This window comes from Schistocerca cancellata, chromosome 7 (assembly GCF_023864275.1).
Source record: "Schistocerca cancellata isolate TAMUIC-IGC-003103 chromosome 7, iqSchCanc2.1, whole genome shotgun sequence".
Lineage (NCBI taxonomy): Eukaryota > Metazoa > Arthropoda > Insecta > Orthoptera > Acrididae > Schistocerca > Schistocerca cancellata.
The window spans coordinates 302,258,635-302,284,610 of NC_064632.1; the positions used below are offsets into that span (position 1 = coordinate 302,258,635).

At 39.8% G+C, this 25,976-nt stretch overlaps 1 protein-coding gene across 1 annotated transcript in view; it reads left to right on the forward strand.

Annotated features, from left to right (window-relative positions):
• Positions 1–1,282: 1,282 nt before the first annotated feature.
• The window catches only part of LOC126092742 (sorbitol dehydrogenase-like), a 79,115-nt gene continuing 54,421 nt past the window's right edge, over positions 1,283–25,976 (forward strand). Inside the window, exons 1-3 of the mRNA XM_049908468.1 lie at positions 1,283–1,438; positions 12,059–12,092; positions 12,859–13,023. Of these exons, the coding sequence (XP_049764425.1) occupies positions 1,283–1,438; positions 12,059–12,092; positions 12,859–13,023 (355 nt within the window). The remainder of the gene's footprint in view (positions 1,439–12,058; positions 12,093–12,858; positions 13,024–25,976) is intronic.

The following is a 25,976-nucleotide window of genomic DNA, read 5'->3' on the forward strand; positions in this document are numbered from 1 at the left end:
TGTGTCACAGTCAACCACTGATATAGTAGACATAGGATATTAAGTCCTTTTTAGGATTCGGTAACTTAGTCGGTAAAAACGGCACTTTATTGTCTGCCTCTCTTTCTGACAGTTAAGAACCCCTTTTCTCAGGAAGGGGTAGACTTATCAAGTAGAAATTTGTCACGTACAAAGTTCTATGGTCGCCTGGCGTTGTAAAAACCTTAAGTTTCCTAGTCAGTGCAGTCAAAACATGCGGCCATTTGGGCCACTTATTTTGATACTCGCAAGCTTACTCATCAAAACCTGCAGGGTACTTCCTGTTGACTTAGGGTCATGAAATTAGGCAAGAAGCAAGGTTTCGCAGTATATCTGAAGGTAACAACACAGAAATTGTTAATTTGTAATTATATCACACAAAAAAGATTTTTTATCTTGTTATTCGACTTTCTGCCTTTATTCGTCTGTTAAGACCGTTTTTCTCAGAAACGGGCTGACGTATCAAGTTAAAATTTATCTCGCATACTGAAGTGTATGGTCTCTTTATGTCACGTATTTTGATATGTTGCCGGTCTCGATGTCGTTAACAGGCAAAACACGTAGAAATTCTAGATTCGTGGGACGGATGAATTATGTATGTATATGCGTAATTAAGTCTGTACGGAACCTTCGGTGCCCTAGTCCTGCTCGCACTTATCAGGATTTGTTTTCTAGTTTTTCATTTTCTTCATCACTCGAATTTCTTTGACCACACTGCAACCATCCGTGCCACCTATCCACTGTGTGATACGATATTATTGCCGTACACATCCAACAACTCAGCGCGGATGGTTGCAGTGTTTTTTACTTCTCAAATCGGGAAACGAATGACTCCAAGATGCTTTGGCAATGGGCTACGTCGTTTTGTTGTGGCCTGTTGGTGATATGTTATGGTATTGATGCTATTTACCAAACCTCTTTAATGACTTAATATGGGTCCTCTAGTAGGTTACTAATGCCTTTTTTGTAAGCACGTCTCGCAAAATATTTATATAAAATTTTATGTTTGCAGCATATAAATGAAAATGACGAAGGAAATCACGGTTCTGCAATGACTACTGACGAAGACAGTCACCTTGTATTTTGAGACGTCAGGAAGAGCACTACTTCATCGTGTGTCTAAGGGTAAGTGTCGACGTTTATGTACTCCTTAGATACTCGTTAATTCTGTAATCAGAGTTATTACGTCTAGGTGCTTCCTATCTCCCGCGTAGAACGAGCGGCCTGAAAATCGCTTACCAACGCAGAACCGGCAGAAATCGAAATGCTCCGCCTGCTTGCGAGATGTGTGCGTCCGACGGGATGGCCGTTCCATCTGACGTCCGTCGCCTGCAACTCTTCGTGCCAACCTCAGCAGAAGTGTCCCGATCCCTGCGATAACCTCGCCGCTGTGCTCTGCGCCCCCAAGGATCTTCGCTTGGTAAGTTCATGCATCCACGTTAGCCGTGGCTATGAATACGGTGTACGAGGCGTATCACCTAAAGCGTTCGTTACTTTAAACATATCGGCGTTATTTCATCTAAATGAGAACACGGTAAAAATATATCGTAATTTAAAGTTTCATCTAAAATCGTCTACTCTGCTTAGTAGTTCGAATATTTAATTATCACGGCATAGTACACCAAACAACCAACAGATGGCGTTGCTAGTTGTTTAACTGAGTAACAAGTATATTTTCGCAAATTTGGAAACCGATAAAATTAAGCGCCGCTATGTTATATTTACGAATACAAACTAACAGCGATTTTGCTTGGCTAGGATATACGGATTCACTAATTTCGGTTGTGTATTAAAAACATAGTGACGTTGCTTTGTTTCTTTCGATATGTTTTATTTATGTTCCTTGCTACGAAAAAGTAATTTATTTAGTTCACTTTGTGGTTTTGGTGCCTACTCACTACATTTTGACTTCATTTATTTTACTAATAAAAATGCCTATAAAGCGGTCAAGTCTTTCTCGATACACCAGAAAGGCCAAAAACTGAAGATATGTGATTTTAAGATTCTAATGAAGATCGTAAGAAGAGACTTGCTGCGGCTTCAATACACCATTCCTTAACTCACTCTTTGGAAATGTCTTCCGAAAGCGAAGCATGACGTAACTCTGATCGAGAGCATCATGCATCATCTCACTCCTCAGAACCCTTCACTCCCACAGAGACTTAAAGGTACTTCTCTTAAACTTAACATCTTATAAGAGGAAATTTTGACGGAAGGCAGCGCAGGCGAGAGAATTTTCATACCCCGAATGTTGTTTATTCCTAACAATTCACCATTTCTCTTTAAACGTGAGCAATTCTTGGTAAGATTATGTTATGTCATGACCACAAACAAAGCACAAGGCTAGAAGCTGCGTGTTGCTGGTGTGGACCTTAGTGCAGTTGCTTTGTGCATGGCTCTTTCCCATGTTAGTGAAGCAAGTAAGCTCTTGCCTCATGTTTCCAATCACACTACTATACACGTTGTGCACAAAGCAGCTTGATAAGTTATAAATATATTGCGAACATACGAAGTCTCAGACACAGCTACAAATAAATAACAGTGAAAGACATGGTTCCTGACCTAGTAATTCTAAATAATACTTGACCGTGTGATGTGCTCAAGATAAACACCACTAAACTTCCAACTGCTCAGATTTATTTCTTTTTCTGATAGGTATTATCTTGAACTTTTCCACAATTTTTTTATTTGAATGTTATTTTGTGACACGCTGGCTTCGTGGGAAAAACGAGGCTTTTAGTGATACAGAATGCTTATAATCTACTGCAGCAACCAGTAACAATTTGATTTTGGCTTACTATACTGAAAAAACGCCGTTACCTGTTTTGAATATAGCCATCCGGAGTCAGACAGCTTGTATTCTTTCATCAGAAGCTGGGTACGTTGATTTACAGGTGAGTTGTCTTGAAATGACCACCTGGATCATCTGATTTCACGGTCATTCGCCATCGAATAATGTTCACGTTAGTATTGTATTATCCTATTCACTCACAGTGATCTCAATTTTTATTCACGTTTCACACAAAGTATCGAGACTCATAGTGCGTTTTGGCTAAGCTACCTTAAGTGTATCTCCATAATTTGTGTGAATAAGTCACTGAAAGGCTATCATTTTAATTGTTAAGTATGTCGTACTAAGCCTGACTAATAGGTCCTGATAACAGTTGAATAATTCTCAGAAATACAGCCAGATTACGAAACGATAACTTCACGTCACTTATTTGTCACTTACATAGGTTTCTTAATGGTCCTGACCCATCTCCAATTAAAGAGACACTCCTTAATCAGGTAATTATTGTCAGTGGGAGACGAGATGGATTATGCAATGTAAATCAGAATGCAGAAATTAAAATGGTTAAAATTAGAATAAACAACAAAATAACAACAAATGACACTTTAGGAAATACGATGAGCAACGAAAGGAAGGCAAATGAAACTGATTGAACGAAATTTTCAGATAAAAACCGATTATTAGAATTCTTCTGTTTGCTGATCGCTACTCTTTACTGCCTAGGCATGTAATGTTTTAATAATCATATTAATTTAAATAGACTTAGAGAAAGCTTTTGACAATGTTGACCGGAATACTCTCTTTCAAATTCTGAAGGTGGCAGGGGTAAAATACAGGGAGCGAAAGGCTATTTACAATTTGCACAGAAATCAGATAGCAGTTACAAGAGTCGAGGGACATGAAAAGAAAGCAGTGGTTGGGAAGGGAGTGAGACAGGGTTGTAGCCTATCCCCGATGTTATTCGATCTGTATATTGAGCAAACAGTAAAGGAAACAAAAGAAAAGTTCGGAGTAGGTATTAAAATCCATGGAGAAGAAATAAAAACTTTGAGGTTTGCCGATGACATTGTAATTCTGTCAGAGACAGCAAAGGACCTGGAAGAGCAGCTGAACGGAATAGACAGTGACTTGAAAGGAGGATATAAGAAGAACATCAACAAAAGCAAAACGAGGATAATGGAATGCAGTCGAATTAACTCGGATGATGCTGAGGAAATTAGATTAGGAAATGAGACACTTAAAGTAGTAAAGGAGTTTTGAGTTTTGCTATTTGGGGAGCAAAATAACTGATGGTTGTCGAAGTACAGAGGACATAAAATGTAGACTGGTAATGGCAAGGAAAGCGTTTCTGATGAAGAGAAATTTGTTAACATCGAGTATAGATTTAAGTGTAAGGAAGTCGTTTCTGAAAGTATTTGTATGGAGTGTAGCCATGTATGGAAGTGAAACGTGGACAATAAATAGTTTGGACAAGAAGAGAATAGAAGCTTTCGAAATGTGGTGCTACAGAAGGATGTTAAAGATTAGATGGGTAGATCACATAACTAATGAAGAGGTATTGAACAGAATTGGGGAGAAGAGGAGTTTGTGGCACAACTTGACTAGAAGAAGGAATCCGTTGGTAGGGCATGTTCTGAGGCATCAAGGGATCATCAATTTAGTATTGGAGGGCAGCGTGGAGGGTAAAAATCGTAGAGGGAGACCAAGAGATCAATACACTAAGCAGTTTCAGAAGGATGTAGGTTGCAGTAGATACTGGGAGATGATGAAGCTTGCACAGAGCAGAGTAGCATGGAGAGCTGCATCAAACCAGTCTCAGGACTGAAGACCACAGCAACAAGAACATTAATTTAAAAACGAAATAAATCTCCACTTGTTACTAGCGACTCCCTCAGTACCCAGCGAGGTGGCGCAATGGTTAGCACACTGGACTCGCATTCGGGAGGAAAGCGGTTCAATCCCGCGTCCGGCCATCCTGATTTAGGTTTTTCGTGATTTCCCTAAATCGCTTCAGCCAAATTCCGGGATGGTTCCTCTGAAAGGGCACGGCCGACTTCCTTCCCCGTCCTTCCCTAATCCGATGAGACCGATGACCTCACTGTTTGGTCTCTTCCCCCTAACAAACCAACCCACCTCCCTTAGTCAACACAGGCCTTATCACCATTCAGATTGTAGAGTCAGCAAATGAAACACAAAGGAAATTCATTTCAAGGATTCATTATGTAGAAGTTGCGAAACCACACAGAGAAACAAATTGAACCGTAGTCTGTCCAGGCATGACGCTAAAGAAGTGAATGGCATGCATATTTCATTAAGACGATTCACTAAACAAAGTTTTGGAAGAATTAATATATTGCAGCCATCAGATGCAAATACAACATTTACAACACAAATTTTAAACTATATTAGTGATTTAAGAAAAGAAATCATGTTCTCTTTTGTCATACTCTTCATGTTACACAATAATTCTCATTGTTCTCTCTTATACTATACCAGTCAAACTCGCTGCTCCAATACTAGGGTGTTCATCAGTAAAGATATTTCATTTCATTTCATTGTACAAAGTTTTTTTTTTACAATGTCCTCTTAGCGCCATTTTAGAATGATACCAGAAAGAATCGTTCTTGTGAAACACAACTACCTCTTTATTCTTACGAAGTTATGAATGCTATCGACAAGGAATGTCAAATTGATTCCATATTTTTAAATTTCCAGAATGCTTTTGACACTGTTTCTCATAAGCGACTTCTAATTAAATTGCGTGTCTGTGGAGTATCGTCTCAGATGTGCGACTGGATTCGTCAGAAAGGTCACAGTAATAACGGACGGAAAGTGGTCGAGTAAATGTGAAGTAATATATGTGGTTCCCCAAGGAAGTGTTATAAGTCCTCTCTTGTTCCTGATTTACGTAAACGATTTAGGAGACAAGTTAGCAAATGTAACAAGTCTACGAAAGTGACTGCTTGTACTATGCTTGTTCGCCCTCTTCTGGACTACTACTGTGCGATGTGGGATCCGCATCAGGTAGGATTGACGGAGGACACGGTGGAAGTTCAGAGAAGGGCAGCTGGATTTGTATTATCACGAAGTATGGGAGAGAGTGCTACGGATATGATAAACGAATTGGGGTGGTATTGATTAGTACAGAGGCGTTTTATGCAGCGGCAGGACCTTCTTAGCAAATTTCAATCACCAACTTTCTGCTTAGAGTGTGAAAACATTTTGTTGGTGCCCACCTACATAAGGGTAAGTGATCATTGTAACAAAGGAAGAGAAATCGGAGGTCGCACGGATAAATTTAAGTGTTCGTATATCCCACGAGCTGTTCGAGAGTGGAACGGTGAAGTATATGCTTAAAGATGGTTCGATGAATCCTCTACCAGTCACGTAATTGTGACTTGCTGAGCAATTATACAATGTAGTTCTAGGTGTAATGATTGTCACCGCAACTTGCTATCACATCTCTTATACACTCTCCCCTCCTTCACGACAGTGCAAAACAAGCTGCTCTTCGAATTTTCTCGCTGTCCTCCGTCAGTCCAATGTCGCACAGCGATATTCCAGAAGATGGTGGATAACCGTAGCGAAATAAGTCTTTTATTAGCTTTGTTGGACCTAAAGTATCTTGTCAATGAAACACAGTCTGTTTCACGTTTACCTCAACATTTTCTATATTACTTTCCCAATTTGAGTTATATGTAATTGAAGTCTCTAGGTATTTAGTTGACTAGTTAACCTTTCATTTGGTTTGATTTGTCGTCTAACCGGTAATTCACGCAATTTCTTTTGTACTTTCGTGGAGGAACTCATATCTTTATTGTTCCTTCCGCGCGCTATGAGAGAGTGGAACAGTAGTGAACTGTGAAGGTGGTTCGATGAACACTCTGCCAGGCACTTCAATGTGATTTTCGGAGTATCCATGGTGATGTAGAATTCCTACTTTTCGCATTACGTAGGTATCTCGTCAAAACAAAGTTATAGTTCGTTTTGATCTTGTGATTACTTTGGCTGACGGTAAACGACATCACGATTCCAAAATGAGATTTCACACTACAGCGGAGTGTCTTCCTGGAAGATTAAAACTGTGTGCCGGACCGAGACTCGAACTCGGGACCTTTGCCTTTCGCGGACATGTGCTCTACCATCTCTCTGTCAGGAAGTTTCATATCGGCGCACACTCGGCTGCAGAGCGAAAATCTCATTCTGGAAACATCCCCAGGCTGTGGCTAAGCCATGTCTCCGCAATATCCTTCCTTTCAGGAGTGCTAGTTCTGCAAGGTTCGCAGGAGAGTTTCTGTAGGAGACGAGGTACTGGCAAAAGTAAAACTGTGAGGACGGGGCGTGAGTCGTGCTTGGGTAGCTCAGATGGTAGAGCACTTGCCCACGAAAGGCAAAGGTTCCGAGTTCGAGTGTCGGTCCGGCACACAGTTTTAATCTGCCAGGAAGTTGATATCCCGATTCTCTGCTAAATGGTTTATGTAGCTTAAGAGCAGTTTTGCGAGAAACACACAGTAACCTTGGCTGTTACTAGATGACTTTCTGTATATCACCACGAGCTGTGATTTTCTTGATAGGGAATGATGAATCAAGTCGCATAGCTGAGACGACACTCCATAGCCGCGTAGTCTGTTATACTAAGCGACTAGCCCAGTGCAAGGCCAAACCAAAGTAGCCTATGTAACGGCTTCCAAGTGAAACAAAAGTTTTCTTTTCATATTACAATAGAAATAGTGACCGAATTTAATTATTTAAAATCCTTAAAAACTACTTACGCTAAAGCGCCGAAGAAACAGGTAATAGGCATGCGTATTTACTATAGAGATACGTAAACAGGCAGAATACGACCCTGCAGTCGGCAACGCCTATGTAAGACAACAAGTATCTGACACTGTTGTTAGATTGCTACGACTGCTACGAAGGCATGTTATCAAGATGTAAGTGAGTCTGAACTTGGTGTTATAGTCGGCACACGAGCGATGGGACACAGCATCTCCGAGGTAGCGATGAAGTCGGGATTTTACCGTAAGACCATTTCACGACTGTTCCGTGAATATCAGGAATCCGATTAAACATCAAATCTCCGACATCGCGGCTGTGACAGAAAAAGATACTATAAGAACGGGACCAACGAAGACTGAAGAGAATTGTTCAACGTTACATAACTACATGCAGCCCTTCCGTAAATTGCTGCGGATTTCAAAGCTGAGCCATCAACAAGTGTCAGCGTGCGAACCATTCAACGAAACATCATCGATACCGGCATTCGGAGTCGCAGGCCCACTCGTGTACCCTTGATGTCTGCACGACATAGAGCTTTATGCTCGTCTGGGTCCGTCAACACCGACCCTGGACTGTTGACGACTGGAAATATGTTGCCTGGTCCGAAGAGTCTCGTTTCAAATTGTATCGAGCGGATGGATGTGTACGAGTATGGAGACATCATCATGGATCCATGGACCCTGCGTGTCAACAGGGGACTGTTCAAGCCGGTGGAGGCTATGTAATGGCGTGGGATGTGTGCAGTTGGAGTGATATGAGACCCCTGGTACGTCTAGATATGGCTCTGACAGATGACATGTGCGTAAGCATCGTGTCTGATCACCTGCACCCATTCATGTCCATTGAGCATTTAGACAGACTTCGGCAATTCCAACAGGACAGTGCAAAACCCCACACGTCCAGAACTGCTAGAGTGGCTTCAGGAACTTTCTTCTGAGCTGAAGCACTTGGAGTTTAATTTCTCGCTTTTTCTTTACTCTGAGATGGTTTCGAAATAACGAGGACATTCTGTGGTGATCGGTAGTTCTCGCATCAAAATAGTCGAAGATTTTTTCTGTTCGCTGATTTTACGCCGGGTGGTGTCTGCTGACCATCTGAAATCGGTGTCGGTACACTTCGCTGGACGTCACAAAATAATGAGGTGCAACTGCAGTCGAACCAAAAAACTACACCGATGTTGCTCATAAAACTAAAAGAAAATGGACTGTGCCTATTTTCGTGAAAAGACGACATTTATTATCGTCGCCAATGTGTTTTCTTTTTAATAGTTGCTTTATTATAGGAGTCAGGTTTATGTCGAACACAGAATAGTGGGCGAGCTCTCTAACAGACGCGGCTCTCCTTCGGTGGGGGTAGCAGTCATTTATCATGGGTCTGAGGGAGGCAAGCGTGAGGCAGCGGTCGCTTTACACGGTAGTGGCTTTCTGTTTCAGAACCAGCTGACTTTTGAAATAGCCATCTGGCGCGTTCTTCAGATGGTCAGGGTTATGCTACTAAATTTCCGTTTTGTGTTGTCTAGGACCGCCTTAAGGTGGCGGCCAGATGTTGGAAAGCCGAGTGCGGACAATGGCCTGCCCGTGCCCCGAGGTAGCGGGGCAGCTGCTAGTTTCAAAAAGCCTGTGTCCCCCTCCATATGTGGATGGAGGGAGGGAGGGAGAAAGAGGGCCTCGATTTTCAGCAGCTTGTGGACGCCTATCGCTGAGAACGCACGTTGAACTACCACCCCTTTGCAGTCTTTTAGGCCGACGATTTTCCCCAGTACATATGATGCATTATGCATTCTCACGACTATTTCGAAGTGTAATTATAACTATGACGCATTTTTTTTCCTTCAGTTCTGATAGCATGTATTGGCTTCGATTGCCTGGGCTACAGGATGGTTTTTGAGCAGACAGCTTGAAACGTCCCCTTAGAAAAATTATAAATGACTGTGCTTAAACTGACACACAATATTTTTAGCGCAACGCAATCTGACTTTCAAAAATCCCTACAAAAGAATGGCCCTGACTAACAATAACCTATACCTTTCATGAATCACTTACCTCACAAAAATCTTGGTTACTCGAACTACTGCAATACAGCGAGCGCCAATACTGTAGCTAAATAAAGGATTCTTACTGATAGGCATAGTTAGCAAATGAGAGATTTTGATAGAAAACAAACAATGTATTTACCTTAATAATGTTCAAAAGTCATAATATATATGTCGGTTCATGACATCCAGTCTTACAAATTTACTCTCTCTGATGGAACCACGTCCAGATCATCCGCTCTCCGCCATCTCTCTCCCCACATCCACCATTGCTGGCGGCTCACCTCAACTGCGCAACGCTACGCGCTGTTTACATCCAACTGCCCAACACTACAGTGGCAGATATTCCAACAAAGCCAACCAGCCGCAGATTGCACACAGCACAGTCAGTGATTTTCATACAGAGCGCTACGTGGCGTTACCAATATAAAAACCTAAACAGCCTACTTAGAAGCTATAGCGAACTCCGACGTCAAACAACGATAGATGCTGTATGCTTACAAGTAATACGCTTCTTAAACTCCTCTCTCTCTTCCCAACACCTGCATCTCGTCAGTTGAACATATTTCCCACCAAATAGAATAAAGGTAGTACCTTACACCTCAGCGTTTTTCCTGCCAGCTTGTAGGTGTAGGATAGAGTTTGAGTGTGTGTGTCGCTAGTTTCGAGTGGTATCGCGAATATTTTTCCCAGCAGGATAACAACAGTTGTACGGTATCGGCAGTTTTTGAGTGGTATTGCGATTTTATGCCATCCCTATGTAGCACTATGGATATGATTGTGTAATTAGGCCTGATATTTGTGGTTAATTGCCGGCCGGTGTTGCCGAGCGGTTCTAGGCGCTTCAGTCTGGAACCACGTGACCGCTATGGTCACAGGTTCGAATCCTGCCTCTGGCGTGGATGTGTGTGATGTCCTTAGGTTAGTTAGGTTTAAGTAGTTCTAATTTCTATTGGACTGATGACCTCAGATGTTAATTCCCATAGTGCTCAGAGCCATTTGAACCATTTTTTGTAGTTAATTATGTAATTAGAATAGATCTTTGCGTCAGTTTCCCTACCAAAATAAATAAAATACACTAACCTAACCTTCCTCTCCCGCATCTGGATAGTTTCCATGTGTAGGGGACTCACTTGGGCTTTCCATCCAGTAGAATCATGGTTTGAGTCCCAAAAAGGAACAGGCATTTTTAATTTCTTGTCAATTCCAAGCACCTTTGGTGGTTTTATTGTGTTTGGGGGGGGGGGGGGTATACTTGGGCTTTCCGTCCACGAGGAATAGGGTTGGAGTCCCAGAAAGTGTACTGCCAATTTTAATTTCCCGTTCAGCAGATATGACCTCATAAACACTGAGATGCGTGAAAAACCAGCTTTTGCTTAAATCAGTGGGCAAATTACCCAGACTATATTCATCTGTTGTTTCATAATGAGCGCGCTTAGACTCCTCCGACAAACTTTAAACTTAATTTCAAAGCTTATGTAAACTTCCTCATGTACATGCCTCTCGTTCACTATTTAACACATTAACTCATTTGTAAAGTAATAAGACGCTTAAATCTGTTTTATACGTGGGAGTATGGTTCTTTAAAGAATCAGAACCTTACTAGCTTGATTAGAAACCAATTGCTAGGAACGGTGTCAAAAAACTTCCAGGAAATCTAAAAATATCTAAAGAATTTGAGGTTCGCTGTGGACAGCAGTAACTACTTTGTGCAGAGAAAAAGCCACATCTGCCAGTCAAATTGCTAATGGGTATGATAGAGATCTGCATTATTTTTTGCCACAACATTCCATCAGTTTGACACTATTTTACAAAACCCTTGGCATTTATAACTGCTCAGCCATTACAAAAGATACTTTCCTTTTCTTGGTCTCCAAATCCCCCCTAAATGTTCACTACTTGAGGCAATCCAAAATTCGCCCCAACAGGAACTGGACTTCCCAACGTCAACACCAGTTTTTATCAAAAACTAGTAGGGTCATGTTGAATCACACTGAAAGTTTCTTCTGCTGGAGATCTAGATATTTTGCTTGCTCGTGTAGCCAGAATTAAATGCACGTTCTAATGTGCTAGTGCATGTGTGTGTGTGTGTGTGTGTGTGTGTGAGAGAGAGAGAGAGAGAGAGAGAGAGAGAGAGAGAGAGGGAGAGAGCGCTTTACCATTTTTCTAAAGGGCAGAGTTTTGTATTTTGAAGACAAATAACAGTGGAGGGAAGAAGACTGATGAAACTGTACAGTATAACAAACTCTCTAAGGCACATGCACTAGAAAACCATTCAAGTGGTCAGCAAATTTATAACTTAGCATCTGACATTATTGATGTTAACCTTGATAAGCTTTGGCCCTCTAATTTAAATATTGTCGCCTTTTCATTGGCATTGCTATTACCCGCAGTTTTATTTAATAAAATTAGCTATTAACTTTTCCTTTTCATTTCAGGAGCAACGGCCTATTCCTGAACCGAAGTATGACCGTAAGTTATAAGAACTCAATTTCAGTAATTAAGGAAAACTTTTAGAAGTAAATGAAGCATACTTTCATGCTACCAAACCACTCGATTTATATTCTTCACTACTACTTCTCCACCAGTTCATATGGTGTGTCATTTCAGGACAATAATGGAACTGATGGTTGCCGAGGAAACACACTATACAGTCTTGTGTATTATATTGCAGTAATTATTTCTTTCGTCGCCTTTGTTTATTTGTGTAATATACACGGACGTGCCCTGAAAACATGTAGCAATGTCTCGTATTTGCACTTTCTTCTACACTTTAGCTCAATTGTTCCCGTATTATTCGTCATATTTCACTTTCTTTCACAAGTTCTGTTTTTATTGGACCCAACTTCGAAACGTCATAAACGTCATACATTCGAGAATTAAACCTGAAAACCATTTTACTCTGCACTTCTACTCACGGTAAACGAAAGTAACAGAATTTATTTCACATTACGTTAGAATGTACACTCATAATTACGAAGACGTTAATTACATGATGTTATGCTGACGCTGAATTTCTTGTCATTGAAATTTTAGTCATGGAATACATGTCTGTATAACAATGAATACTACACAGGAGGAAATGCGGTTGTTATCAAGAATTAAGAGAGGTTTAACAGACATGTGATGCTAAACGAACACATTATGAATGTGTATCCTTCTACTCGTATGTTTTCTTTTCGGGAAGCTACAATATATTTAATGGGTACTACATTGCTACTTTTATTCTCATTTGCAGAAGTTCTCCTAAAGATGGGCCCTGTTGGTGTATGTGCCTCAGACGTCCATTACTATGTTGATGGTCGGATAGGAGAGTTTGTAGTGAAGGAGCCTATGGTTCTTGGACATGAAGCGGCAGGGGTCGTCGAGAAAGTGGGATGTACCGTGACGAACCTGAAGTGCGGTAAGTTCTACGTACTCCGCATTACCTCCACATATAGATTACTATTGTATTCTTTAACTTTCGAAGTTGTTCCGTATATTTCCGCAACGCCGAGTGCTTTTCACTTTATTTCTTTATCGTATTGCACAAGGCAGCAGCATATTTGAAATATAAATACCATAATAGACAAGAATAAAACGCGTAACATATGTAAGAGAATATAAAATACATAATAAATACGACACAACAACCACACAGATATAACATATACAGCATTAAAGACTAGTTACTGACTACAGATCGAAGTGCAGATCTTGTATCCACTTCATAGCGTGAGGTGCGGATTCTATAAAGTCCTCAGCTCATCCTCCACACTTTTGCTATGTGGTCCAGTGTCTGCTCAAGTGCTCCACAGTCACGACTTCGGCTGTCCACAAGTCCACACATATAAAGCATGGCCTTGCATCTCGTGTAACCGCTTTGGATCCGGTTGAACCTAGTCCAAACTTTTCTTGTAAGGCTGAAACCCTGCAGGGATCTCGAGGGATCCGTTATGAGATGATGATTACTAACTGAGTTTTGACTGTCCTTGTCCCACGTGTCAATTAGGTTCGAGGTGTTCTATCCTGTTGTGTAGTCGTCGCTATATATTGCGAATGGGGAAAAATACTACATATAAACCACGTAAAAAATTCACCCATTCGAAATGTAGTAATGCATCTGCCAAATACACGCTGAAATCACATAAGCTGCCTGGTGAAAAAAAAAAAAAAAACTTAAGATTTACTGGACCAAGTTTATGACTCGTTGAAGACTTCCAGGCAACTAAAACTGAATATGTTTTTTGAAATCGTCGTAGAGTTCGAATGTTACTTAGGTTGTAAAAGCAGCTGTTGGTGTAATCTTCAGCCCAAAGACTGCTCTATCCTCTGAAAGGTTCTTCATTTCTGCAACCTATATCCACTTCAGCATGATAACAATGGTCAAGCCTTGGTCGCCCTGTACGATTTTGACCCGCTGTTTACCCGTTCGCCACCAAATTAACTATTGTTTCAGGCCTCAAAATATGTCCTATCAACCGATACATTCTGTTAGTCAGATTGCATCATAATGTGTTTCCCAAATTCGATTCAGTCTCGGCATTAGTTATCCGGTCATCGCATCTAATATGGAGAATTCTTATTTAGCAACACATTAGCCGCGCGGGGTAGCCGCGTGGTCAAGGGCGCATTGCCATGGTTCGCACGGCTCACCCCGTCGGAGGTTCGAGTCCTCCCTCGGGAATGGGTGTGTGTGTATTGTCCATAGCGTAAGTTAGTTTAAGTTAGATTGGTGTGTAAGCCTACGGACCGATGATATCAGCAATTTGGTCCCATAGGAACATACCACACATTTCCAAGTTTAGCAACACATTTTTACAGCTTCTGTTCTCCTCTTGTCTGAAAGGCTGAAACGTCCCCTTTGAAAAACTTATACACGACTGTGCTTAAACTGACACACAATATTTTTAGCGCAACGCAATCTGACTTTCATAAATCCCTACAAAAGAATGGCCCTGACTAACATTAACCTATGCGTTTCCCAAATCGCTTACCTCACAAAAATCTTGGTTACTCTAACTACTGCAATACAGCGAGCACCACTACTGCCAGCTAAATAAAAGATTTAAACTACGGAAGGCACTAACTACTGATAGGCATAGATAGCAAATGAAAAATTTTGATAGAGAGCAAACAATGTATTTACCTTAATAGTGTTGAAAAATCATAATATACATAGCAGTTCATAATATCCAGTATTACAAATTTCAAAACACCGCCAGCTCTCTCCCCACATCCACCACAGCTGGCGGCTCACCTCCAACTGTGCAACGCTACGCGCTTTTCACATCCAGCTGCCGCTGTCCAACACTACAATGGCGAGTATTACAACAATGCAAACTAGCTACAGACTGCACACAGCACAGCCAGTGATTTTCATACAGAGCGCTTATTCTTTACCAATAAGAAAACATAAACAGCCTACTTACATAGCCCCCATGCTCCCCACAAAAAATTTTACAAATTGTTTTGGGCAGTGGCCAATAATGATTTGATAAAATTTTTCATAATTACAATAACAAAGAAATCAAATGCACACACTTATTGATACAATGTTGGTCAAAAGCTAAAATTTTCTCACAGTCCATAAAGATAGTCCTGATCATTCATCATAATAGGAATTACAGTTTTTTTCACAAAATCTCATTAGTAAAAGAAATTGCTCACAGAAGTAGTGGTTTTCCATGCAGTCTTGAAGAAGTAGTGTTGTCCTTCCAACGGAAAGACAGTGCTGACTCTTGACATGCAGACAGGTAATGGGCCACAACAGAGCAAAGCCACAGCAGAGTCAGTCGAAGTTTTGAAGAGTAGGTAGGTCATCACAGAGTAGACCCACTGTAGTCCCAGTAGAGATTACGGTATTGGTGGGCCACCAGAGGTGCAGACCCACTGCAGTCCTTGTAGAAATAATGGTATTGGTGGGTCATCAAAGGTGCGGACCCACTGTAGTCCTTGTAGAGACGGCCAGCAGCCATCTGTTGCGACTGTGCAGGTGCACAATCACCATCGAAGAGTCTTGTGGAGAATATAGCAAGTCCATAAACCACCACTTGTGCACGCACAAAGTTTTTGGAATTGTCCTAAGAACCAGCAATGCTGTTATCCAGTCCTTTGCTTAATTATTAACACATGTGCAAACACTAATCGTCCCAACTTCTCACATATTGTGCCTTACTATGACCAACAGAAATGTGTGCAGTGAAATGAATGCTTTCAAGTTACTTAATTTGATGACCTGGTGTCAATTACAATATTATAACATGAGAATACAATTACAAAGGTACAAAATACATCATTAAAAACATAACAATACAGATAACATTTGTAGTAATACAGGCTTTACAGAAGAATAGAAATAACATATACATCAATGTTACAGGAATTATGACATAAGTACATACATAAAAGATCAGAATAACTTGCGAAACATCAACTTCACACATGAGCATTAAAACAAAACAGAATAAATAATGTCTAAGCATATTTACAAGGTAAATAACATATTATCAGAAAAATTCTACAGCATAACTCTTATTAGCTAAACACATTAAGACAGGAAAAACACAAATTCACATAGTGTAATAACACAAAAATACAGGACAGGGTTTGTTTTCAGTGTGACATTTGGTACTGCAGTCCGCCCCAAAGCTTCATTCCATAGATCTTTCGTCTTATTTCAACCTTTGTTTCCACCAAAAAAATCCAATCCAAGCTTGCTTTCTGTATTTATATGTTCACATATTTCTTACCTCATTATTTATTTTCCATGATCTTACCTCATCATTTATTTCCAAGAAAATCCTACCTAAACCCATTGTCCTAAAACCCTACTTTTTTGGTTCATATCCTCTTTCGAAATACTTTTTTGGCCAAACCATTTTCTTATAGCTTTTTAATGCATTTCTTCCAATCCATCACAATATGTTCTCTTATATTGCCTACCCCATCTTAAGCTAACTTAAATCTACTGAGCTCAGATGCTAAACTAAGGGATGAGGCAATGCAGCAGCACAAAACAATCAACATGAACAGCAATGACAAAAAAATTCAAATTGGCAAAGTAAGCAACAATATTACAACTAATACAAGGCAATGAGCAGCAAACAAGAAAAATAAATCAGTAGTAAACTGGTTTAGAAGAGTAACACAAAGTCAAATTCAGTAACACTATGCCTGGCAAACAGCAGCAGCAAATGAAATAACTTATATCTAAACATGACATAGCTCAAGCAGAAAAAAAACATTACACTAAAGACAATAATGCAGACAAGGGAAATGTATATTCACATCTTAATGTCTATGTAATTAAAGTGGTGCACCACAAAAACTAATTCTACAAAAAATTATCAAGTACTTGAAAAGAAAATTACATATGCAGTTATTGTTATCAGTCCCTTCTTATTGTTCTTTCCATTCCAAGAGCTCCTTATAGAAGAATGTGGATCATAAAATAATTATGTAATAGATCTGTTGACAGAAAATGTTCACATTAGCAAATGCATCTAAGTTTATTTTATAAAACTAATGCTGCAACACAGCTGGAAACCAGATATTAAACAAAATGAGCAATCTCTCAACTTCAAAGACAATAGATGTAAAATGTTTCTCACCATTTCATTAGGCATTTTAGTAAATATAATAAATTATGAGCTCCACAGTATGCTTTCAACAAGGAAATGTCAATAGCGAGGATAATTGCCTCCCCTTTCTTTTTTTCTACCCGTGCCTCTGAAAAGCCACACACTAATGGCTTGTTCTCCAGGCGTCTGACACAGCTGGGTCCCAACGATGCATTACGTGCAGGTGGTCACTTAACTTTCTTACAGAAATATTTACGACAGCAGTTTCCGCTACAGTGACAGTCTCATATAAAAATATTTCATAGGTCAAGAATTTGCGTTGCAAATGCGTAGAAACAAAATCCTATGAATATAACATTGTCCAAAAATTTTCGTCAGTATTGTAATACATTCACACATTTACATACATTTCATAACTCTTAAAGTACGATTCTTGGTTTCCAACAACCTTTATCACAAGTCAGAGTCCCTAACCACTACTCCTTATTCCTTACCTTACTACACATATACATATTCGTCGACACTTCTTCAATATTTCATCTTAATAAATATGTAGCATAATCAAATTCCTCATATAACATCAGCTTATTGATCATAAACATACCTCAACAGCATAATACACATCGTCGTCGTAAAAATAACATCATAACACCTCAGTCAAATCTCAAAAACGTTGTAGCTTTCTGCAATAATTTCAAAACCTAAAGAAGATTCTCTGCTCATTTCGGTAGTGTCATCTACCTTAAACGTACTTTAAAAATAATGATCTCATACCAAATACATCATTCAAAGCTCTCATAGTATCACAATGGTTCCGAAAAAATATGAACAATTCACACAGTACAGACAAAACACAGTTTCATGTGTCACTGATGTGAAAAAAAGTTTATCTCTCAGTTAAATGATCAGATAGCTGTGTAATTTATGTGTTAGAGGAATATGGTGCCGATGTGTAAAGTTGTATAAGCAAATACCATATTAGCTAGGGCTCCTTGTGCTTGCCAAACACATGGTACACAAAGTAGGCGTGTACCCCTCTGAGGATCAATGTAATTATACCCTCAGGTGTTACAGATTACAGCAATGGAATGAAATGTGTCACGGAAAACCTTTGTATCATTGTACTTCAAATATCTTTAAAAATAAATGTTTTAAATACAAAATTAATCACTCAGATACGTGTACTGTAGCGCTAAACTGTGCGTCTTGTTGTAAGATAATCTCTGTGGAAGTGTCGTAGTTATCGTCCTCCAAAAGTTAAGTTCTGCAGAAGTCAATGTACTTACCTCATGATAAACAAAAGTGAAATGCCTTGGATATAGATATCATAGTTATTACGCTTATTGTTGTGATGAAGAAAGTACTGTGCTGTAACGTATTGTTGGGCTACAGAAAAGGCTGTCTCCTTGTAGCTATACCAAAAAGTTACTACTAAAACATGTTTTACTTTACAGAAGAATTCAGAAAAACTGTGCAGATATAAAACAGATACACCGCAAAAGCAACATTGTAAATTGTCACTCATTAGTAGCGTCGTGATAAAATCGTGTAGCTGTCACATAAACTAACCACTGTGTCATCTGGTATCTCACAGAAAGTACTTTAAATCCAGGATGTATTTTCAAGTAAACCAAAATGTTGCATTAAAATCTCCTTAGCAGTACAGGTACATGTTCTAAGTATGTGAGCCTTATAGTCGTTACGTAATCGTGCAACTAACAAGCAAGAATGTACACACACAATTACACTGTGTCGTCTGTTCGCAATAACAATGCATTCATAATTTCTGTTGAAATAAGTTCTCTTGCTTCTTGACTGGATATTTAACTTCAAACATTGTTGCATGGAAACAGTTTCTAAAGCATACTAGTAACGTGAAGAGAAACGTTTTATGGCAAAGACAAAGTTAAAAAGCAGATTATCTTTCAATAAACGGTTTTACATGTGAAATGTGGTGTAAACCTTTACTCTTCCTAGTACGCAGAATTTCAACTTCAATGCAATTATCATGTGGTATTCGTCCGTAAAGAATACTGGAATTTTGCTCAAGGTTAGCGTCAATGTTATTTTTCCCTGAGCCAGCGGGCGCAAGTGGCTGCCTGCGGTGCGAGTCATTGTCTGTTTCTTTGTTGGCGTGCGTCATTATTGGGATTAGGAGACCTAACTTCTACAAATTCGCCTTGCCGAGAGGGCCCAGCCCTGTTTAAATCCCGCCAGTTCTGATGAAATTCACGTCTGTCGTTACGATCACATCGTCTGTCGTCATGTCGGTAGTTCCTGTAGTTTCTTTCTTGTCGGTTAAGTGGTGGAGAATTTCTCCCTGAATTATCACTGCACGGTGGACCATTGCGTCTGAAGTTATTCTGTCTCCCGTGATAATAATTATTTTGGTTCCCATATTGTCTGTTTCTCTGATTGTCTCTGTGATGGTCATTACTGCGGAGAGGTGATCTTTCCCTGTAATTATTACTACTCTGCCAACGGTTGTCATACGGGTGGTGTCTCCTTTGGTCACGATTTCCGTTGTAAGAATAGACTTGTCGTGTCCAGTTATTGTTTCTGTCGTCACGGAATTGTGACGGATGTGACCTGTAGTGATTGTTTTCCTGTTTTCGTATCCCGTGATTGTCAGTGTCAATTTCCAGTTCTTGTAACAGTCCCTGAAAAGCTTCAATGTCGTCTTTGCAACGTCCTGCTAAAATAATATGTCTCAAATGTTCAGGCAGTTTGATTAAGCAAATGCGGATGAGTTCTGAGGGGCTGTATGGGTTTGACAGGTACTGATTCTTGTGCAACATGTCTTCAAAATATTTCACAAGACTGGAAAAGTCAGATTGTTCGAAATGTTTCATCATTGTGATGCTATGTTTTACTCGGTCTTGTGTAACTTGAGACCAATATGCTGAGAGGAACACATGGTAAAATTCTCCTTCACTGTGACAATCATGAATGACCGATCACATTCTTACAGCTGGTTCATTCTCCAAGTAGCCACACATAAATTCTAACCTGTGCTCCAATGACCAGTTGGGAGGGAAACAATGAGAGAATTGATGGAGCCACGCTTGTGGATGAATGTCGTTGGCAGAATTCTTAAACGTTTTGAATTTACGTGTAGTAATGAACAGCTTATAGTCAAAATCATCATGTCGGCGAGTAGCATATCTGTCATTGTTACGTCGTTTCGGCGGTTCCATCTCAAAATTCGGTGTACCTTGCCAATTTCTTTCATAATTTCCGAAGTGCCCTGTGTTATTATTTTGTGGCTGTTCCGTATTTCTATGTCCCTCTTCCCGTATTGGAGTGCGAGTAGCCTCTGAAATACGTAATTCTTGTATTACCTGTGTCAGCTGATCTTGTACTTCCCGGATTTCTCTTTGGTGTTGCGTATTAATTTGATTCTGATTTTGTTTGAATTTCCTAATTTGTTCGCACTCTTCTGTGTCAGTGATGGCTACAGGTCCTGTGTCATTCAGATCATCATCTACCTTTGCAGATAAGTTAGTGAACTGATCCGAAAGTGCGGCTACTTTCTCCGATAGTGTACTTATTTCCTCAGTGTGTTTTTCTGAACCAAGTTTCAGAGTATCCATTTGTGTTGAAATCGTATCTACTGTGTCCTCTAAGTTTTCTTGAGTTTGTGCAAGTTGCGTAACCGAATCGGTAGATGCAACTGAGTCAATTTTAGCTTGCAAAGTGTCGTGATTTTCATGAACAATAGTTTGCAGTTCTTGTATGGCTGCTTCGTGATTCTGTAATGCATTTTCATGACGCGAAAAAATAGGTTGGAAATGCTCACAAATTTGTGTTTTTACGTCATTACAGAGTTTTTGACATTTCGATTCGATGTTATGTAACTCAGTAGTTAAATCTTCACGTGTTTGTTCAAGCGTGGTGTCTAACTTTTGAAGATTTTGTCCCATTTGTTTCTGATTTTGTTCAAGCGTTGTGTATAACTTTTGTAGCCTTTGTCCCATTTGTTGCATTAACTGTAATAACAGTGCACTGGTATCTGAAACATGTTCCTCAGTGCTATTCGGAAGTGCATTTGAACCGGCAATATTCACACTTTGAAAAGCAGAAAATGTGTCTTGATTTAACGGTTAGGACGCAAAACCTGAATCTACAGTATTTGCAAGATTGTGTCCTATCATTTCGGAATCCTGAGGCGAGCTGTTGCCGACCGATCGATCGATAATGCTTCCCTGTTCGCTAATTGTTTCACTGCCTACACCATTATTTGACGCCCGCTCCATTTCCCTATGCACAGTTACCAAATTACTACTTTGAATATTAGTTAATTCATTACATGGTGGCGTTAACACACTGCTTTCGTCTTCACTGTCATTTCTCAGTTTACTTTGGAGCCTAGTATTACGTTTTTCACACGCCATTATTGTCACAATATTTCACACGGTAACACAGAAAAGCACAATTTGAAGAGCAAAAATAAGAGAACACATTAAAATAGCACTGAAAATAATATGTAGTTAATTGCAAGCGCAGCTGCGAAATACTTGGTGCAAATCTACATGCATGCCACAACTGTTTTACTGTACAACAATGAAAGACTGCAACTACAAAGGAGATTCTCTCTACAATTACGCACTAGCAATAAACAAAATCTACACTAATTACACAAACTACGAGAAAAAAATCAGAAGATTCCAGGTTCGAATCCTGGCAGGGTCGGCATATGAAACGTCCCCTTTGAAAAACTTATACACGACTGTGCTTAAACTGACACACAATATTTTTAGCGCAACGCAATCTGACTTTCATAAATCCCTACAAAAGAATGGCTCTGACTAACATTAACCTATGCGTTTCCCAAATCGCTTACCTCACAATAATCTTGGTTACTCAAACTACTGCAATACAGCGAGCGCCACTACTGCCACCTAAATAAAAGATTTAAACTACGGAAGGCACTAACTACTGATAGACGTAGTTAGCAAATGAAAGATTTTTATAGAGAACAAACAATGTATTTACCTTAATAGTGTTGAAAAATCATAATATACATAGCAGTTCATAATATCCAGTATTACAAATTTCAAAACACCGCCATCTCTCTCCCCACATCCACCACAGCTGGCGGCTCACCTCCAACTGCGCAACGCTACGCGCTGTTCACATCCAGCTGCCGCTGTCCAACACTACAATGGCGAGTATTACAACAATGCAAACTAGCTACAGACTGCACACAGCACAGCCAGTGATTTTCATACAGAGCGCTTATTCTTTACGAATAAGAAAACATAAACAGCCTACTTACAAGGCTTATCGTCCACGTTTCTCTTCCGTACTAGAATATATTTTCAGAAAAACTTTTTAAAATTAAATTACTTTTAATGTAACACATTTCCCTTTTTTAGAAAACTTCTCTTTCTGTAACAGTCTCTATTCTATATACCCTGCATGAGCACACTGTGTTTCCTAATACGTCCTTTCGATCCATACAGTCTTTAATTACTTCGTAATGAACCGCCATATTGACTGTTTCCAAGTTAGCGCACCATTACTGCTACAGAGGACAGCAAGAAACACTAAACCGAGAGTGACATATCTAATAGTAGTAAAACGACTGCTGGGCCCTGAAGGTGAACACGATCATTTAATGGTATAAAATACGCAAGAAGTCAGTGTCCAATACACTGGAAGTCAAATCTGAAAGAGCTAAATTAACTTCCATAACCTGCTTTCTACAATACACTGATAGTAAAGTTTCCCTATGTATTTTGATACGTTTCGCAGTTACCAACTTGATTGGCTCCGAATTTAGTCAATCAGGCCGTTGTGCTTGCACGTTCAAACAGCCTACCAGATACAATTAGTGTCAGTTTTTCTAATAGGTTAGATGGTGGTGCACGAGACTGCTCAACCTTTGGCTCCGGTTCGATACGTTCTACCGTCCTGTGTCCAATTTTTGTATCGCTCTCTCGTTTTGTTTTAGGAAATCAAACGAGGAACTTGTTTGATGGCACTATCCTTGGAGCGGAGGGGGGCTTGAACTAGGCGCGCAACGTTCTGACTAGCTAACTTCAGTGCTAATTAACTCGGGAACGGCGTAATACATCGAAATCTTCTTTTCAGAATTGTTTCTCAGCACAACCTATCCCGCATCACCTTTCCAAGTATTTCAGACTGTTCCTGATCATCCTGTACACCTCCTTTTCATAGGATGCCAAATCTTCCGTTGTGTCTCTGTACAGCAACTTTGTTAACGCTCATATACCTTGTGTTCAAAACATGTGGAGTTTGCAGAATTTGTGTTATTGCCCAGTAAAGTGAGTACTAATGAACACCACTGTGACTGTATACCAAAACATCAGTAACACATAAATGTTCCAGGATGAATTATCACTCTGCAGCGGAGTGTGAGCTGACTTGAAACTTTCTTGGAGATTAAAAATGTGTGTTGCATCGGGACTCGAACTGGGGACCATCTCCTTCCACGGGCAAATGCTCTACTGAGTGAGCTCTATCCAAGCACGACTCACGACCCTTTTCCCTTCCTCCCCCCCCCCCACCTCCACATCGAGCCCTCACAGCTTCGCTTCCTCCAGTACCTCATCTCCTACCTTCTGAACTTCACAGAAGTTCTGATGCATGCTCTAGTAGCGAACTGGGCAATGCTTCGCAATTGTTACATATTTATGAGAATTGGTTACGGGTTCTTGAGTCCCTCCCCTCTCTCTGCCCATCTTCAACCCCCCCCCCCCACCTCACATTGTACATCTCCTACCTTCTTCTCCCCTCTCTTTCCATCTCCTCCTCCCCCTTTTTCTGTCCATTTCGTCCAACCGCCCCACTCTGCCCCCTTATACCTCTCTCTTACCTTGAGCCTTGTTGATTTTTATTGAAAACGATACCTTGATCGAGAACCGAAGTCACTGAAAATGAATGGGTAAATAGGTTGGGATCATTGATATATAGAGTACGAAAGATAGCTCTCCAGCTGCTGATTCTGTGAGGATAGTTCCTTCAATCACAATAATACACATGGTTTTAATTTGTGAATTGGTAGGATTACAAAGTTTCGTCCCATTCAGATTCCGTAGTAGTATTGTGGCAGTAAGTCGATATGCCATAAATACAACTTTCCTCTAAAACAGACGGTGAGAAAGGAAACAGATATCTCCTATGTACACAATTTTTGTTTGAAAAGAGCAGAAAGAACATATACAGGAGAAACAATTTGTCTAATGGTTTACATGCTATCCTATCATACCTGAAAGTCCCTGCGATAAAATAAATCGAAACCGTACATTTTCATAGCACAGCACAGCGCAGCATTTTCTTCCTCGCAATCGGTTTTAACAGAAAATCTGTACATTGTCGTTTAAAAAAAGTGCACTGCCTATGTCCATTTGGATGTTCATCACACTGACGTATAAAAATGTGAATTAAATCGGCTACGAACTTTTCGAGATTTTTGCTAACACCGACTTCATTTTCTATATTAAACATATATTCGTATACTGTACACATTAAAAATATATAGCCTACATCTGTCTGGAGGTTTATTAGAGCACTGAGTAAAAATTTTAAGAAATCGGTCAGGAACATTACGAGATTTGTGATGACAATGTTTCCCATTTATGATGTAGCCTATGTCCGTCCAATGTTCTTTATACAGTGTGTAACAAAAAGGTACGGCCAATCTTTCAGGAAACATTCCTCACACACAAAGAAAGAAAAGATGTTATGTGGACATTCTAGTATGATAAAAAAGTTATTATTATTATTATTACGTTAAATATATTTCAATTCTATCAATTTAAATCTGTATTTCATACTAGAATGTCGTGTTTCCAGTCTGGCACAGCTTTGCCACAGGAGACACGAAAGCGGTCGAAGACGTCCGTCTTCTGATCGGCTCCTGATCGTTGTCAGAAGGAGGCTAGTTTCTGATTACGCAAAGACTTCTATTATTTGGAAAAGAACAACCCGGATTTCTTTACGTAATCAGTATGAATTTCATAATTACCTAAGGGACCTTTAACAATGAATAGTAAAAAAAATTGCATTTGCAAAGGAAATCCTTAATAAATGTGGCAGCTATGAATTGTATAGAAGACAAGGAGCGACCTTCTGTCTACGACCAGGATGCCGCAGTATTCTCTGCTGTAGTAAAGGCTGTTTGACATTTATAAAAATAATATGGCATGGAGGATAAAAAAAAGTATAAAGGAAAAGAACAGAATAAGAAGTCTGATAAACACTAAATATGTTCAAACTATTCTCACTAGCAAATTAGGGCTTATTTATAAACAATACAACTTACATAATTACTTTTCTAACAGTATGGTGCGATCAGATTTCAGCCTGTCCTGTGCTGTCTCCTTGGTTCACGTTTTTTTTTTTTTTTCACAAATTACAGTCACTACTTTTCTCCTTTCATTGAAGACAATTCTTGCACTGTTCAACACCTCCGATAACAATAACTTGCTGATTTACAGTTTCGAACATGAATTACCTTAATTTTATTAATTAATAATGTTGTCTGCACGCTAGCAAGACCGCTGACTTTTTTAACTTAAAGTCGACCTCCTTTACGTTTTCACGTAACAAGCAGAAGCACATTAAAATCTGAAGATCTACAAAAGTTTGTTACCGTCATCTTTTATTTAGATCGAAGCGGAACGTCAGTTCAGCTTCTGTTAAAATGTCTCTTTGACTGTGCAATCGATGTATTAGCATCCGCGCTAGATGCGCATCTTTACAGTTATGTAAATTATACAAAACAAATGTCTTTCAAAGGGTACTCAAAGCTTTCATAGGACGGAAA